The sequence below is a fragment of the Actinia tenebrosa genome, unplaced genomic scaffold, assembly GCF_029948245.1.
Source record: "Actinia tenebrosa isolate PJP-AT-01 unplaced genomic scaffold, QUT_ActTen_1.0 PGA_scaffold5__44_contigs__length_20552954, whole genome shotgun sequence".
Classification (NCBI taxonomy): Eukaryota; Metazoa; Cnidaria; class Anthozoa; order Actiniaria; family Actiniidae; genus Actinia; species Actinia tenebrosa.
In genome coordinates, this window is record NW_028292582.1 from 1131049 (window position 1) to 1148870 (window position 17822).

The window sequence follows — 17822 nt, forward strand, 5'->3', positions numbered from 1 at the left end:
TGCTGAGTTCAGTCGACCGGAACTCTCATCATTAAATAAGCGCAACGAACTTGTATCTTCATGCCGCCACAGAAACAAAGCATTATTACGCAACAGCTAAACTACATCCACTAATTAATTATGTATACTTTTTCTATATAAATGATAGTAACGAATATTCTTATCATTAAATCCCCTGAAGAGTGAAGCAATTCACGAAACAGGCTTGTCGGGAAAAATGTTGTCTTGACTTTTTCTTCTCAAACAAATATATATATATATATATATATATATATACATATATATCTTGTAGTTTTATATAATTGTACATAGGCACATAACATATGCATCAATTTTCCCATTATATTCTATTTATATATATTTTTAATTTATATTATGTTTTGTACATATTTTTCTTTTATCTTGTAAACGCATTGAGGCTTGCGAAATGCGCAAGCACTGTTAATTAAATTAAATTAAATTATATACATATGTGGACGGTCTAAAAAGATTCGACTACGCTACGTGTGGACGCGAATTCTTTAAATCCGCAACAAAAAAGTTGCGGATTCAAAAATATCCAGATGCGTGTGGAAGAGTCCTGAAAATATAATAGAAATAAAGATTTATTCTTTATGACCAAGTCTGGCGTATTCGATAATAATATGCGCCTGCAGTTATATGTTTCAGCTGTCTTCAAAACTCGTAAGGGTAGTATTAAGAGTCAACTCTTGCGCAAAGCTTACCCTTGGGGGTGGGGAGGGGGGCTGAGGAAAATTAGAGGGCCAAAAGGGGGGCTAACTTTGAATAACAAGCACAAAAGAAAGTGGGGGCTTTCAATTTTTTTTTTTACTTAAGGTGTTTCTTGAAGAACTACAAACAAATAGAAAATTTAAATATTTCAACTAATAGTTCATTCTAATAGCTTTTCCTGATTAAAGTGGTCAAAAAATTGGAAATGCACAACAAAAACAAAGACTACAGCGATTTTTTTCTCAAAGTAACAAATGCAAATTAGACAATCAATCAATCAATCATTTTTTTTAACGAAAAAATCATCAGTTAAATGCCATACTAATCATATGACATTTACTGTTTTACATGATTGCCGTGTGGGAATCCGAAGTTTAGGAAGAAACCTGGTTCAGTTTTTTATGGAATCTATTTAATGAACCAGAGTTTCTTACTTCCTGTGCTAAATTATTTCATAATTTTGTACCACTATAGCTAAAGCATTGTTTCTAGTAATTTGTACGACATCCTTGGGGAATTGAACCCTATTTTTATACAAAAGATGTGCAGAAAGTTTCTATTTTTTGGTACACCAATATGTCGCCCATCTCATCACAGGTAGCCTAAGCTAGGTTTCTGTGGTGTCATGAGTAGATATGAAATGAGGGTTCTGCGCCATCCGGAGCCCGGAGCCGGCGGAGCCAGGCTACCACCCCTCCCCTACAATTTTCGGAGCCGGTGGAAACAGGCCTCAGACCACTCCGCCCTTCCCCAACAATTTTTACTGACGGTTTAAAAATGAATTTGGGAACGAATGAGAGGGGCAGAATTCTACGCAATCCGGAGCCCGGAGCCGGCGGAGCCAGGCTACCACCCCTCCCCCACAATTTTCGGAGCCGGCGCGGTTCTACGCCATCTGGAGCCCGGTGCCGGCGGAGCCAGGCTACCACCCCTCTCCCACGATTTTCCGGAGCTGGAGGAGCCACGCTCCAGACCACCCCACTCCTCCCCTACGATTGTTACCGATTGCTTACAAATGAATTTAGGAACCAATGAGAGGGGGCTTCCTCTCTAAAATCCTTGTGTAATCGCCATTTTGATGGGTTGATACTTTATCAACCGCTATATATTGTTTTGGAAATATATAACTTCATAATTTCATTCAGTTCGCATATGGGGTTGATCTACTGTTGAGTGTTAATTGCAATTTATTGCAATTTTTCTTTTACAACGATGCGGCGGTACACGTAGTAGCGATGAAACGCATCAGTTAACTGTACAAGAATTAAGAATAGGCCGACTTTTTTATTTACTTATTTTTCCCTTCTTCAGAATGACAAAAACCCCAACCAGGGAATTATGAGAAATGTATTACATGAACATAATATTAAAGAGCTCTTGTTCAAGTAAGATTTGAAGGGAAAAAAATGTGTTTTGAATTAATGAGGCTGTGAACTATTTTCAGAACAAGGTTTTGATTGCATCACCTTTCTTGGGTTGACAAGGTTAATCCCCTCTGTCAAATGTTCTTTGTTTAAACAGCGGGAAATAAAAGTTCCTCTAATGCCCCTTGATTTCATTCTTAATATCGATTGTTTTCAATGATGACGGTTTTCTTAAAGTGCCCCTGGTGCCCCTAGTGCCCCTGTGAGCAGCGCATGAGTAAAATGAGCAGGGCAGGAGCAAAAATGAGCAGCGCATGAGTAAAATGAGCAGAACAAGAGGACATCTATACAACTATTTAACTACATTTAATAAAGTTTCATTGCAAAAAAAAAAAGTACATTTAATTTTTCTTTGCTAGTAGTTCAAAACCTTGTTCTGAAAGTAGTTCACAGCCTCATTAATTCAAAACTTATTTATATTTTTTCAATCACGTGACTTCCGATTTTGTTATTCCCGGTCCATAACATAATATTCCCCTCCCAGAATCGTAGCCAGGAAACAGTCGAATTTCTTCACGTTCACGTGACACACTCTCGACCAATAGAAATTGAGGGAAATGGAACTTTGACACTTGGTATATAATAATATATAATAATATTTAGGCACTGCTTAAAAGCGAAATTCCCTATACGTTATATAATATTACTCGATTGGATATCATTTTTTCTTAAGTATGGTAAAACCTAAAAATCATGCGTTATGATTCGGTCGATTCGGTCGCCCGAGGTCGCGGTCCGGAATCCTTGGCCGCTAAACAACAAAACAAAAGCAAGAGTAAAAAAATACGGGGAAAAAAGTCATTTACCGTCCTATACTCGGTCCGGATAGGGAAAAACTGTGCCCTCGGTCCGTAAATTCAAGACCTCGGGGACAGTTTTTCCCTATCCAGACCTCCTAGCAAGTAAATAACATGTATGACGATAAAATTTGAAAATCCTTAGAAATCCTCGCTTTATTAGGAATCCTCGCTATCTTCTTGCTAGAAATCCTTGTTTACGAGTACAGTAAAGTACAGTTTACGAGCAGTTGCCCGCAAAAGGTCTCCTGGGTAAGGTCTCGGAGGTGTCTTGGTACTATTTGTGGCATTTGCTCATTTTGTCGCGAAGGAATCGGGAAAAACAAAGGTATCTTATGTCTTGGCTACCACAAGGCTTTTTAAGGTTCAAGGTTTTTTTATTTCCCAGAATGAAAATTTTATACTTTACATCACTATTAAGAAATTTAACTGGGAGGAGCAGAAGAAAACAACCCAAAAGGGTTAAGAGAATAATTCTGCACCTTGAAACTATATAATACTTTCAAATAAGAACTTACAAGGGGGAAAGTAGCAAACTAAAATAGATTCAATACACATAAAAAGTTATATATAATAAAGTGAAGTTTGAACTAAATTAAAGTAGGAAAATAAAGTTACATTGAAGCAAAACCTAAATAGAATCAAAATTCTAAAGCAACAGATGTTTTTTAAGCTTATTTTTAAAGATTTTATGTGTTGAACTGGTTTTTATATTATGTGGTAAATCATTCCAGCTTGTGACTGCTGCATACTTAACACCAAACTTCCCATAATTCAGGTTTACTGGAGGGACATATAGATTCTTATTTGATTTAGACCGCGTATTGTAATTGTGAATCAAATCTGTACCTTGAAAAAGGTTACCAAAAATATGGCATGAGACGTAATCCCCTGGGACGCATTCCGATTCTCTCGAGATATACAGTTCTCAGTGAGAATTGTTATATATTGAGTTTGATTTTTCGTTCTAGATCACACTCTACCACTACACAACCAATCGTGGTGCTAAGGGCATTAAAAGAGAGAGACTGATCAGATCGTCGGATCAAAACACTCAGTCAAAGCATAGAAAATATGGACAAGGTAGGTACTACATAAATACCTCATGGAGAGTGGATGATTTTATGTACCGGATATAAATAGAATAGTACAAAAGAAATAAGAAAAGGATATTATGATTCCCTTTTACATTTAAATGTATCCACCAATTACCCTTTTAAAATAAATTTTAATTTTGAGATAAATGAGTTGAGGTAGGTTTTGTACGTACTTAGAAAATCTATTCTTAAAGGCGCCATTTCAAGGAGCAATTTTCTCTGCAACTCGTCTCGCAACGGCGTTGCGACAATAGTTGCATGGAGCATTGCAGCGTGTAGCCTAATGCGCAATCTGAAAAAAATGTAATTAGACATGTTGCGGCAGTAATTGCAATCTATTTTGTACCCTAAAACAGCTCCAAAATTCACCGCAATGCCAAATCTACCCAGAAAATGAAAATATATATGACCACAAATGACCAACTAATTGTCCCTTATCGTTAAAGGACAACTGACCCCAAAAATTGCCGTTTTTCATATAAAACTACAACGTACATAGATCACATAAATTCAACTTTGAACTCTGATACAGCTTCTATGTCGCCGAAAAGAAATAATCAATTCGCGAAAAATAGCAATAGAAGAGCGCCATATTTGAGCCCGCAATAAATTACCGCATTAATGCCGTGACGTCACAACGTGAAGCTTGCATTCCAAACTTGTTGAGTTTGTATATTTCGAGTGCTAGTCGATCTTTTAATAGTCTAAGTTAGAGTAAGTTTCTTAATCCAGATGGTCCATTGTTGTGTGCCAGAATGCACCAACCATTCTTCCAAAACTGAGTCTGTTAGCTACCACAAAATTCCTAACAAAATAGCTCTTCAGAAGGCATGGATAGCGCGGATAAAGAGAGAGAACCTGCCGCCTTTGAAGAACTGCTACGTTTGCAGCGATCACTTCGAGGATTCATGCTTTGAAGTGGATCTGATGGAGCAGTTAACCGGGATAAAAAGGAAGAGGAGATTAAAGAGCGATGCTGTTCCGTCAGTATTCAATTTTTGCAAGCCAGCTAAAAGAAGAGCTACATCAGAGAACCGGCTCAAACGCAAACAAAACGAAGAGGTGAGATAACATGTCATTTATACATAACATAGTTTACATTGTTTTTCGAAATAATCACTCATGAAAAAGACTTATTAATGCATACCGAAGCGAGTCATCAATCATTAGCTATTTATGCTTTCATAGATGAAATGTTGCTTAAAATCATAAGTATAGCTAGTAATATTTGATCGATACTTGAAATTTTCAAAATGGTTATTTGCACGTGTTTAGTTTACATTTGATATTTATTCGTAAACCATAACAATGTTGCCGTAATATTCCAAATTTGCTTGGATAAATGACCACGGAAGAATAATTTATAGCATTGTTGGTTAATATGTTTATTTTGTATTATTTAAGGTAAAGTAGGCCTCGAAGAATGGTTTATAGTATTGTTGAAAACATTGTTTATTTTTGTATTTTCAAAGAATGTGGAGCAGCTATGTGCCACAATAAATCCCTCGTGTGAAGATCCACCAAGTATGGAAACACCAGAGTTCTCTCCTGAACCACTTTGTAAGGAGATTGGTGTTCAGTGTTGCCTTGGTTGTAGATATGTTGTAACATCCACTGCATCAACTCAGACAGAGCCTGGATACTATAAAGATGCCGACACAACAACAGTTTACAATCCCTCCCCTTCACCAAACATCAGTAGAGATGAAATACTCAGTGTGAGCTTCCACGACCACAGCTACAGTACTAGCTATCACACCTCACCAGTAAAGTCAATGCCAACAGTGTCTCCACAAAAGTCAGAAAAGTCTTTGTTTTCAGAGGAAGAGGGACTCCCACTAAGTGACGATGATGATGGTTTCATTGTTTCATCGCAAGAGACAGTTTCAACAACGGACAGTGAATTAGAGCCAGAAAACAAAGACTGCAATAAAACTCTTGAAAACCATATCAAAGAACCTAAATATTTGGTATTTAACTCTTGTTTGCAGCAGTTATTCAAGTTTTGTAGAAGCTGTGGAGCACCTATCGCTGATGTCAACTTTGTATGTCAAGGCAGCCTACTTATTGTGACAACTATATGTATGAAACATCATGCTTTGACATGGTACTCACAGCCAATGTTAAATCGCTTAGCTATTGGGAACTTGTTGATTTCCTCATCAATATTATTTACTGGTAATACTTTTACCAGACTTCAAAACTTTGCATCCTGTCTTGGCCTAAAATTTCTGAGTGAGAGGGTCTTTTACAGACATCAGGAACGTTACCTATTTCCTGTTGTTAATGATGCTTGGAAGAGAGAGGAGGCTGCTGTAATTGAAGAGCTGTCAAATAAGGACATAGTAAATCTCAATGGTGATGGCCGAAGTGACAGTCCTGGCCATAGTGCTAAATATGGCACATATACTATGATGGAGACAAGCACAGGGAAAATTGCCACCTTCAGCATTGTTCAAGTCTCTGAAGTAACCAGCTCCAATGCTATGGAGAAAGAGGGGTTTCTAAGGTGTTTGAACACTTTAGAAGACACGGTCAGTATAAAATGTATCACAACTGACAGACACACATCCATCACCAGCACTATGGCAAAAGATTTTAGCCACATCAAACACCAGTATGATGTGTGGCATCTTTCCAAGTCAATCGTAAAAAAGCTGAACAAGAAAGCAAAATTGAAGAAAAACCAAGAGCTGGCACCCTGGATACAATCCATTTCAAACCATCTTTGGTGGTGTGCTGCTACATGTAATGGGGATGTACAACTTTTGAGAGAGAAGTGGAAATCTGTTGTTCACCATTGCGTGAACAAGCATTCCTGGAAGGATGCAGAGGTATTCAAAAAGTGTGCCCATCCTCCCCTAACCCGCAGACAAGTGCGCACCACACACTGGATCAAGCCGGGGTCACCAGCTCATGTGGCCCTAGAAGAGGTTGTCCTTCAACCAAAGTTACTTAATGACTTGGCAAGATTGACCGACTTTTGTCACACAGGAGGGCTTGAAGTTTATCATTTGATGATGCTGAAGTATTGCTCAAAAAGAGAGCACTTCTCTTACAAGGGAATGGTTGCTCGTACTCAACTTGCTGCCATTGACAACAATTTCAATACAGCTAGAATTCAAGCAATTGTTCAAAAAGGCCCAAGGAGTGGAGAAGCTCGTTATCGCAAGTGCTTCCCTAAGATGCACAAGCGCTGGGTTGTTAAGCCAGTCTTACAAAGAAAAAGCTATGCTTTCCTCCCTGAGCTACAACTGAAAGTACTTGAAATTTGTGAGGGTGGCATGGAGGCTGCAGGGGTTGACCCAATTGAAGAGGTTGAATTACCAAGAAACATTGCTAGTGTTCCTGCCCCAGACAAACAGGAATTGATTGAACGACACCGGTCAAGATTTTCTAGGTAATTAATTTAAATGGAATGTAGTAGAGACTAAAAACACTGAAATGTGTAGTGTTAAGTGATGCTAATTCTAACCATTTCCTATTTTTAATTAACACTATTTAGTAGAAAATAATGCAAAGCATCATTGGCACTCTTTTAGTGATTGTACTCTAGTGAATAGCTGTTTTGAAAGAACTGTCAAGTAAGCCTGTCGTCCCAATCCCCCTCATCTTTGAACAGTTGTGTTCATTACTGGTAATAATTACAATGCTTCTACAAATGGGAAGGTACATGACAGACCCAAGTAAAACTGCTATAAACAAAATATGTAATTAATGTGAAGGGGACCTGATTAAAGTGGTAGATAAGTTTGCAGTTTTTAGATGTTCAGATGAAAATTGTATTAAAATATCATTACCACTTAGGAAACGATTGACTTTTAAATGAAATCTTAAAAGAGGTCTTTTCTTTAACTATCTACGCTCCATTATATATGGGGTCTCTCCCAGTATGAATGTAGTATAGAAAAAATTCCAGCTGAATAGTGACTTTCGCTTTCACTCATGGGAATCAAGATGTTCATTCATTTGCTCTCAGTGAATTAATCAGCACATGATTACTGAGCTGCAAAGGGCCTATTTGCCTGGAAAAAAAATATATGAGCCATAAATGGCTGACAAGCCTGGATGCCAAGATTTCCTAGTGCCAATTTGTCTGACAATGAGACTAGTCAGTACCGAGATTCTAAGATGGGGTGGGATTCTATCACCAAGAGAATTTTTTTTTCATTTAGCACAATTTTTGAATCCATTATAGCATGCTACTTCAAGGCAAATTCTTTATAAACAATACTGACTAGCCTTGTTTTCAGACAAATTGGTGCCCAGGAAATATTGGTTATCCATGTCTAGTATAACTGCAGAATTTGCTTGGTTAGCTCATGATTTTGTCCACTAGTGCTTTGTACACTAGGTTCTCTATTCAGCTGGATATTTTGTCTAGGTGTAGTTGTTTTTAAATAATAAAATATGCAAAACCTAGAAAACATTTATATAAACAACTTTCTATATGTACTTCATCTAAAAATAAATTCATGACTACTCTTATACATTTTGGTCTCAGCCTTTCCATGTTTTCCTTTTCAATTTATCAATTCAGAAATCCTGATAGAAAAAAATCCACTCTGTGTATATGAAATGAAGTAAGGAATAAATAAAATGTATATAATAACTCCATGTAACTTTAGGCCAAGCTAATCATCTGCATAGTGAAAACCTTCAAATTCAAAGTCCTCCTCTAGTCCAGGGGGAGGGAAGTGTGCTCTGATGCACATGACAGCACAAGAGGGCAGAACAACCCAAACTTCCTTTCCAAGAACTCCCCAGCACCATCTTGCTAGTTGCCTATATGCAATGTGTCTGTACTGCTTGTGCTCTGGGCCTTCATACGCATTACTGTACTGCTGTTTGTACTGAGCCCATGCGGTTCGAAGAACATACTTATTGGCACAAACAGGTAAGAATCCAGGATGTTGAGTAATGCATGGTGGTGGTTCATCAGCATCTCCATCTTCAACAACAGACTGGCATGTTGCAACCACTTTTTCGATTTCTTGGCAACAAATGCATTCAGATATTGAATCCATAATTTGGCAGCTACCACAGGTACACCTATTTAACAGAAATAAAACAATTCTTAGTATCTTTGAACATTATCAACGATTGTCCCAAGTGAGAATATACATACACAACTTGTGACACAACTATATCCCTGTATCTATATCCTGCAGTATATAGCTTATTGACTATCAAGCGATGTTTTTAAACATGTTTTTAATTAAAATTGTGAAAGTTGGTATTGCTTTTGGTCGCAAACTGGATTCATGCATACCAATATCTAAAGAACAGATTGCAAGAACACGAGTGGCAAGATACGATTTTATATAAAATGGATATGTAGTTCAGTTTTGTGATAAGACAGAGGTACGACTTACCAATCTGAATTTGTAAGTCGATTGTTCTCTTGTTCATCGTCTTCAATAATGTCACTGTCAGATCCTTCTCTGAACTCTTCATCTGAGGAGATTTCTATTTCTGGTTCAAACTGATATGGCCGTAAACCAAATTCGTCGTCCATTCCGAAAAATTCTTGAGCGAAATCGTCTCCCGAGCTGTCCGAGCCTTCGGAAGAAGAATTAGATTCTGACATGCCTTTAATTTGATGACCAAGTTGTATTTTTTGAGTAAAAAGTATAAGAAACTGAGGAAGAAGTCAGGCAAACAACTGGAAGCTTGAACTCTTGTGACGTTGTGACGTCATTACGCTATTTTTCTGAGCCCGCGATAAAAGCGCAAGATGGCGGCCACCAGAGCGATATATGCGATGTTTTCAAAAAATTGTTTTAGAAAAATGGATGCTCTATCCCCTTTAAAAACTGGATTTTTGGACTTCTCAAATGATGTAGTTCCTCTTAAAAATGGGTCATTTTGGAGGGTCAGTTGTCCTTTAATCGAAATCGAAGCTTCATTAAATATATTTCAATTTGTTTCACTAATTAGTAGAGGTAATCATACGCTTTCAAGTACAATTTGGGATTAATTCGCACTCCCGCGAGTGTTTATCAAAGAGTTGAAATCAACACTGCTCTAAACCAATCGCAATTGAGTGTTTTTTCATGTATATTATTATACAAATAAGGCCAAAAATGAAAATCTGCATTTCAAATAATTTTGGCTTATCATTGATCAAAACTTAAGTTTCGCGATTTTCGTCATTTAGCCGTCAACATCATGATGTTGTGGACTCCCGAGGCGTAGCCAACAATAACAATTTAAAAAGCTGAACATTTTTAGAAGCCAAATAATTACAAATAACTATACCGCTAACTCACAAATATTGTATACATGCCGTCAATAGTAACATTTTGAATTTTGAACACATTTACTGAGCAGCCAAACTTTTCCAATAACCACGCCGCTAATGCATCAGTTAAATCCATCAGCGACAATTCCACCGGGGCACTTGATTGAGGGACTTGCTCGCACGGGTATTTCACGAAAAATGAAGCTCGAACGGTCGGGCATTTCGCTATTGCTAAATCTCTGGTCAGAGGACAACAGCATAATACTTTCTCAATTCCGATTCCTTAATAAAAATAGTAATTGTCATTACCTGCAGATTACCTTGCTGTCTGTAGAGCGGATGCAATTAAACCTTGAAATAAAATCAAGCTAAATACTAACTAATAGTATTTATTTAGTGACTAATAGTTGCTATCACTCAACTAGAACATTCATCATACAAAGACACATACACAAGAGACCATTTGTGTCTTTTGTTTAATAAATGTTCTGGTTGAGTAATAGTGACTATTAGTCACTAAATAGATACTATTAGTTAGTATTTAGTTTGATTTCATTTCACAGTTTAATTGCATCCGCTCCAGTAAGCCCCACAGTTAGTGGATATGTTGACTATATATGTAGTTGACTATAACACCCCCCTATATTTCTAAACAAAAAACAAAAAACAAAAAAAAAAACAAAAAAACAAAAAAAAAAAACCACAAAAAAAACAAAAAACGTGTAGACGTCTAGCTATTTTAGAAGAGTTCATTTTCAATAACTTGATGTTTATCAAATCCTTCAACCCGTATACACGTCTTCCAATAGCGCATGTCAATTCACATTTTAAGCGTTAGCCGTCACGTGGTATGAATCTAGTTGAATTGTGTTACGGTCACCAAGAAGTTCGGACATTATTCTCGAATTTCCGTACGATTGAACTGACTTTAAACTTGTTTTTTTAGTTAGCTCTCTAAATACAAGCAAATATCATTTTTCTTGATTGAAACTTTTGTTACTGCTGTTTAGAGAGCCATCGATCTAAAGTCAGTGAGTTTTTATGGGAATCCGAGAACAATGCCCGAACGTTTTGGTGACCGTAACATAATCCAACATAATTTTTACCACGTGACGGCTAGCGCTCAAAAGATAAGTTCGATACTAGAGAAAAACGTTTGCGCATGTGTGTATTTCAGCACGTTTTCTAAGAATATAGAAGAGTTCAATTGAGAAAAGAAATGTTTGTTTTCTCCGAGTACCCGACAAATTCCGCGAGTATACTTTTGTGACACCAAAATATTGTATTACAAAAACACGATATGAAAGAATTAGCCTTAAGTCCAATTTATCAGGCTTGCCTAAAATTCAAACTTGCATATTTTTATAATGGCATGAAGACGTTTTGACTAATTTGTTATAAGCTATTGAAGAGATAGAGAACGAGCGCGCGACGGCGAGTGCTTCTCGGCACTTCTCGAAGGCTCAAGCAATTTTCCAAGTACTTGTATAAATCAACATAGCACAAACAAGGATAGTTTTCTATCTTTTTTATAAAATAACTAAGATATAACTAGCGATTAACTCAAAAGAAATAATAAAAATATGAGTATTAAATGTTTATCGACATTAGTTTTCACTAGGCGTGAACAAACAATTTTTTTCCAATCGTAGAAACGGCAAAATGTGCCTAGATTTTTTAAGAGAAAAATGTTTTCTTTCTCTACAAACTGTTTAAAACCTTAAAGGCACTTTTAAGATCTTCAAAGACTAGGAATTCCTTCTTAAAATAGGAATTTTAAAGTTTATTCTCGGCCTGAGGAAGCGTGTTGACGTTGATTTGAATGGTAAACCCTTGGACTGAGCACGAGTTAAACATTCCTCCATCTCCTCCAATTCCTCCATCTCCTCCAATTCCTCCATCTCCTCCAATTCCTCCATCTCCTCCAATTCCTCCATCGCCTCCAATTCCTCCAATTCCTCCAATTCCCCCAATCCCTCCATCTCCTCCAATTCCTCCAATTCCCCCAATTCCTCCATCTCCACTTCCTCCACTTCCTCCAATTCCTCCAATTCCTCCATCTCCACTTCCTCCAATTCCTCCAATTCCTCCATCTCCACTTCCTCCACTTCCTCCACTTCCTCCACTTCCTCCACTTCCTCCAATTCCTCCACTTCCTCCACTTCCTCCAATTCCTCCACTTCCTCCACTTCCTCCAATTCCTCCAATTCCTCCAATTCCTCCAATTCCTCCTATTCCTCCATCTCCTCCAATTAAGAGGGGATGTCAGCAAAAATCGAACAATTTTGAAATTTTGTGGCAACGGTCGAAAAATCGATTTCGCTCATATTCTAACCTTAGGTAGACCTTATTCTAACTAGAACCACTATGTAGTTTGTTTTTAAAAATATCGCTTATTTTACGAGAAAAACGAGAAAATTGATTTTTGCGGATTTCAGCCTTTTGACGGCGGAAAGAAATCGACTACTTCAGAGCCTTCGCGTCGCAAAGAAAAGTAATTCAGACATATAAAACCATTATAATCTTATCAATTGGTATCTAAACTTGTTTTAGGATAATGTTCAGCTATCTCAGTTTCCTTTTTCAAGACGAAAAAAAAATTTTTTTGACCCATACATTTTACAATACCAAGAGTATAGAAAGTTTTAAAAAATATTTTGGTATGTGCTATATAAAATAATGGGCTAAAATTTGGGCTAGTTAAAGTTAAGATGCTATATAATCTTATTCCACTGAAATTTGGTTGGGTAAATTATTTATCGCGTAAATAAAAAGCTTGAAATTCTTAAAAAATTCAGCGATTTCTCTGTCGGCAAAGATCAGTCGATATCAATAGTTCTGCACAAACAACGCAATAAATCCGAGTTTGTTCGTTTTTCGAGCAATAATCTAAAGCAAAAATACTTTAAAAGGCCTAAGTTATTATTTTTAAGATAACGAAGAATCTTTTGAGGCTCAGATTCAAACACGCTTTGCTATTCGCGACTGAGAAGTGGACTGAGTATTGTAAGCAAACTTGAATAACTAACAAAGTGTCTAACGATTGCAGTAGGGATTGCTCACCATATTTTCGGATTACTTCAGACTATTCTGCTTTAACCGTTGAATATTATTTATAGTTAGGTGAAGAATAAGTAGTCGTTCTATTTTTCTTGCTCCTACCATGATAAATTGGGAAAGGACGGTAATCTGAGATGTAAACATGTAATCCACAATGCATGCCGCTTAAAACAATACACGTCACCAGTGACACCAAACTGACAGTGACATCTGATTATAAGATATCGTCGTGTGTTTCATATTTTTGAGATGAATTTCCTAGGTAACTGAGGATAAACTAACAAACTTTACCTTCAAGAGAGACAGACTGCAAATACAGGTGTTGACTAATTCTTGCAGGAGATGTAAGTATGGCTTCTTGCGTCTTGTCTTAATGTGAGACGTCTCAAGCTCGAAGGAGGCACAGATTTCCTGAAGCATTTGGATTGAAAAAGATGATAGCTTGGATTTGGATGCCATTTCGCAGATATTGTAATGATCAAACATGATTGGATGTTTTGTAGAAACCAGTTCCATTACTTCATTCATTACATGAAACAATTCTTTTTCTTTGTTTTCCTCATTTTTCTTCATTTCATCGTTGTCTTCGTCATCAGCAGAGCCTAGCTTCTTTTTTCTTGCCAAACGCGAGAAAAAGCCTGCAATTTGTTGCGACGTAAGATATTCATTCTTATTGAACATACTTGAGCCATCTTTGTTTTTGGCCCTTCTCATTGTCTGGGCCACAGCTGCAGGATTGGCCTTCCTTCCAGTTGATTCTCCGTTTTCAAAAATATCGGTTAGATAGTTTTTCTGTGCTTCATTAAATCTTTTTCGTTTTGCTGCTGATTTTAGTGCCCATCCTTTAGGAAGCACTTGATCATGATCTAGATTGACGGTAGTGTCCCCATCTATCTGAGGAACGTCAGTAGCACCATGCTCTAGCTTTGTAGCGTACATAATCATAGCTCTGTCATACAGAGTTTCATGCTCAAGAACATATTTGTGGCTTCCATAATCAATATGCTTTTCGAGAGAAGAATATCTCTGAAAAGACATAATACAGCCTTCTTCGGGGCAAAAGAATAACGCATTTTCGTCATCTCGACCAATTTTCGCGCCCTCACTATCTTCGTCTTGGTTATCTTCTGTTAAGTTGACATCATCATCATTATCATCATCGTCATCATCATCGTCATCATCATCATTATCCTTAACTTTTTTTACCTTCTGCAGTGACTCAGCTTTAAGAGCGGGTTTTTTTGTCGGCATTTTTCTTGCTTCGATGGAAAGAAAGGTAACCTTTAATACTTCATAATCTGGAATCTTGTTGAGCTTTGGCAATTTGTTGGGCAGATTAAAGCTACTCCAAGGCATAAATTTGCCAGCACCAATTTCATAAGCCCTCCAAACTGTAATTCCTTCATTGCTGTAAGCGATGTTGTTAATAAAGCTCACACCTTCCCATTTTTCTGATAAGTCTGGAGAAGCTTGAGCGCCGCACAGTGTTACTCTTACCCCAGGGATTCCTCCAAATGACTCCATAGCACACTTCATTTGTTGAGCAGTATCTATATCATGTCCTGAGTTTAAATACTTCTTCATATGATTCTTGATAGTTGCAGCCTTTCTATCGCATGCGCCTTTGCCGCCCTGCGGGTCTGAGAAATCAATGCGCACTAGATTAAAGTCATTTTGTGATGCAACCTGATAAATGCCAAGGATTGTCGATGCAGAATGATAACATCCGGCATTATCTTGTCTGAGGTAAAGAGAGGTAATGTCAGAAGTGATGCTCTTAAGTTGCTGTAGAACGTCGTCAAAAATAGCCAGAACAGCAGGACTGTCCTGAATGCAGCTTTCAAATATATGTACAAACGTCAACATTTTCATTTCTCCTTCATCTGTTTTGGTCATGGCAACAGTTATGTGCCAGGGGATCCCGCGCTTACCAAACCAGTATTGCCGGCTTTCTCGGAACTTTCTTGGCAAAAACTTCATTGCCCAGTCGGAAACTAAAAGCACTGCCTCCTTTCTTAAATCTTTAATAATTTCTTGCCTTGCTTGATCTTGATTAATTGATCGTAAAAGATGGGACTTCCAGGCCTCGATGTTCTACGCGGACTGGGAGATCAAGAACTCCATTTCTCCTTTATCTTCCAAGGTGCATCTAGTGCTTTCTACTACGCATTTTATTTCTTTCAGAGTTACAGGAAATAAGTTACATCTATCGCATTTCAGGTCATGCTCGTGGTCACAGTCAACCATGTGGTCATCTTCACTTGGATAACTTAGGGCGTGCGTTCTGCAATGATCTGCAACTTTTGAGCTTTTGGTAACGTGAACCTTCAACAAAACATTATAACGATATTATGCATGTATTTCATGATGCTCATTGGTTTGGAGCTTGGGATTTTACTGCAGCGTGCGCTTTCAATAATGAATTGTTGCAGAATAACTGAAAGTGAACATTTAGTTTACCTTATAGTCGCCTTTGAAGTAACGCTTTGCTAGTTTGAGATTCTGCTTTATTTGCTTCGCCCAAGTAAGCCCATTCCCGTAAGTGTCTCCAAGCTTTTCAACCAACTCTTCAAGATCATCAAAGGCTTTTGCTCCAAGTGCTGAAAAGTTGTCTAAGCCCTGTAAAGATTTGCGTATTGAAGCTGAACATACGCTGAGAACTCTGCATAACGAACTACGACTCACTGGTTTGAAACCTGTCTCTTGACAATAGCTTTGGTACTGACAAATAATTTGCTCAGGTATCAAAGATCGTATAACATTTGGGATCCTGATTTCTGTTTGTGACGATAACTTAAGCGTTTTCTCGCCAAATGGCAAATCTTGTACAATATGTGAGCTGGTAATGAATATAATGAAGTGCTCAAGCTTTTCTGGTTGAACGTACATTCGCGTGTTCTTAGTGGAAGGTAAAACTGCCCCTCTGCCGTGGAGTAAAAGGTGGTGTCTTGCAAGATTGAAGCGATATCTTGTCAAACTAGGTATCCACCTGCGAAGCTCTTTAAAACTCAATTTGTCCGCCATGATGGATAATATCTGTCTGCGGGTGCTCCAAGAACTGCTGTTATTGTAGCATTCAGATAGAGCCTCCATAAGAGAGTTATCAACACTACATTTATTAGACTTCGTTTCTTTCAATGCAGAAAATAGCATTTCAGAATCTTCAGGAGCAATCTCCTTTCAGGCATGCATCTACAACCTGTTGCGTTTTCCGGATATGAAAACGCTTTGTGCGCTCTGATGTTTGTTCCCATGGCAACGAAAGAGAATGACGAATAGGGCTAATGTCCCGTGAACAAAGGAAGGCATTCAATTTTTCTTTTGGGGAAGGAACAACCTCCGTTTCTTCCACAGTGACGGATAAGTAAGAAGATTCGCTTGGTTGATACAGACTTGTAGGCGTGGAGAACTTTGGATTAAACGTCACCTCCTCCTTTTCGTCCTAAAATTATTTAACAGAAAAAATAATTAAAAAATATATAAGAAAATGAACGCACTTCTAATTCTGATTTCATTTATCGGTAGAATACGTAAATTCCCGACCCACAAAAACATGTAAAATACGCATTAACGTTTTGTTGATTTTCAGAGTTTCCCACTTCCTCTCCCTTCCCTTCCCACTCCCCTTCCCATTTCCCGCTCCACACTTTTTCATATTATACCAATCCGTCGCCACTCGCGCCGCCTTTACTAATTTAATCTGATTACCAAACCGACTAACAAATAAACAAATATAAAATAACCAAGGGTTTTGAAAACAGCACTAACGCACAAAAATCATTTATTTTAGTAATAAAAGCATTCCTTCAGTTTTCAAGGAGAAAAGATATTTACCAGCGACAAATTACTTATTTGCTCAACAATCCTCTGTTCATCCAGTTCCTGTTTTTGGTAGGCGCTGGTGGTGACCGGAGTCTGTGGATCGGAGTCTTCGAGTTGTTTAAGAGTTTTTCTGCAATTTATGCACATTCCTACAAGTAAATGAAAGAAACATTTTTATTACTATAAAAGTATTTCATAGAAAGAAAAAATGCGCAAATCAAACCTCGAGGATCATTAGGAATGCAAACTTGTTACTGACCTGAACCTACTTGTAGGAATACCTCAGTCTTATTTAATATCATAGACGAATCGGATTTTCCTATTCCTCTTTCAAATCTCGGCCATTTTCCTTTGGTCTTTTGATGCTTAGATATTTCAACAGGTACTCTGCACCTTGTATTGCAACCTCTTGTCCATCCCAATCCTAATTTTGAACGATGGAATGGACATATTGACCACGTATCAACATCATTTGGACAAACAAATATGGCTGCCCGACTCAAGATCAAGTCAACTTCATTTTCGGGGCCAGAGAACGCAAAGGCGGTCTTGTGGTCGAAAATCTCCTTTCTGCAGGCCAATAAAAGGGATTATGGTAGTATCTCGTTTCCTGTCCTTTGGATCGAACCCACAGCTTCCTCCAACC

At 37.7% G+C, this 17822-nt stretch overlaps 4 protein-coding genes across 4 annotated transcripts; 1 reads left to right on the forward strand and 3 right to left on the reverse strand.

Moving 5' to 3' along the window:
• Positions 1-459: 459 nt before the first annotated feature.
• On the reverse strand, positions 460-15444 carry LOC148906260 (uncharacterized). The gene is made up of 2 exons (XM_089038357.1): positions 13646-15444; positions 460-580 (listed from the first exon to the last, which is right to left on the reverse strand). Exons 1-2 carry the CDS (start codon positions 15332-15334, stop codon positions 482-484), a joined length of 1788 nt encoding a protein of 595 aa, XP_088894483.1. The 5' UTR covers positions 15335-15444; the 3' UTR covers positions 460-481.
• Positions 4593-7861, forward strand: LOC148906261 (uncharacterized). The gene is made up of 2 exons (XM_089037972.1): positions 4593-5112; positions 5523-7861. Exons 1-2 carry the CDS (start codon positions 4783-4785, stop codon positions 7452-7454), a joined length of 2262 nt encoding a protein of 753 aa, XP_088894098.1. The 5' UTR covers positions 4593-4782; the 3' UTR covers positions 7455-7861.
• On the reverse strand, positions 7439-9879 carry LOC148906262 (uncharacterized). The gene is made up of 2 exons (XM_089037974.1): positions 9426-9879; positions 7439-9102 (listed from the first exon to the last, which is right to left on the reverse strand). Exons 1-2 carry the CDS (start codon positions 9638-9640, stop codon positions 8685-8687), a joined length of 633 nt encoding a protein of 210 aa, XP_088894100.1. The 5' UTR covers positions 9641-9879; the 3' UTR covers positions 7439-8684.
• A 954-nt stretch (positions 15445-16398) lies between the features above and the next one.
• On the reverse strand, positions 16399-17754 carry LOC148906263 (uncharacterized). The gene is made up of 3 exons (XM_089038365.1): positions 17436-17754; positions 17189-17325; positions 16399-16796 (listed from the first exon to the last, which is right to left on the reverse strand). Exons 1-3 carry the CDS (start codon positions 17476-17478, stop codon positions 16518-16520), a joined length of 459 nt encoding a protein of 152 aa, XP_088894491.1. The 5' UTR covers positions 17479-17754; the 3' UTR covers positions 16399-16517.
• Positions 17755-17822: the final 68 nt, after the last annotated feature.

Coding starts and splice junctions, on each gene's coding strand:
- LOC148906261 (XM_089037972.1), top strand. CDS start 4,783: ATGGTCCATTGTTGTGTGCCAGAATGCACCAACCATTCTTCCAAAACT. Junction 5,113..5,522: donor AACGCAAACAAAACGAAGAG/GTGAGATAACAT, acceptor GTATTTTCAAAG/AATGTGGAGCAGCTATGTGC.
- LOC148906262 (XM_089037974.1), bottom strand. CDS start 9,640: ATGTCAGAATCTAATTCTTCTTCCGAAGGCTCGGACAGCTCGGGAGAC. Junction 9,103..9,425: donor CGACTTACAAATTCAGATTG/GTAAGTCGTACC, acceptor TCTGTTAAATAG/GTGTACCTGTGGTAGCTGCC.
- LOC148906260 (XM_089038357.1), bottom strand. CDS start 15,334: ATGAAGTTTTTGCCAAGAAAGTTCCGAGAAAGCCGGCAATACTGGTTT. Junction 581..13,645: donor GCAGTCTGTCTCTCTTGAAG/GTAAAGTTTGTT, acceptor TTATATTTTCAG/GACTCTTCCACACGCATCTG.
- LOC148906263 (XM_089038365.1), bottom strand. CDS start 17,478: ATGATATTAAATAAGACTGAGGTATTCCTACAAGTAGGTTCAG. Junction 17,326..17,435: donor ATTCCTACAAGTAGGTTCAG/GTCAGTAACAAG, acceptor ATTTACTTGTAG/GAATGTGCATAAATTGCAGA. Junction 16,797..17,188: donor AAATAAGTAATTTGTCGCTG/GTAAATATCTTT, acceptor AAATAATTTTAG/GACGAAAAGGAGGAGGTGAC.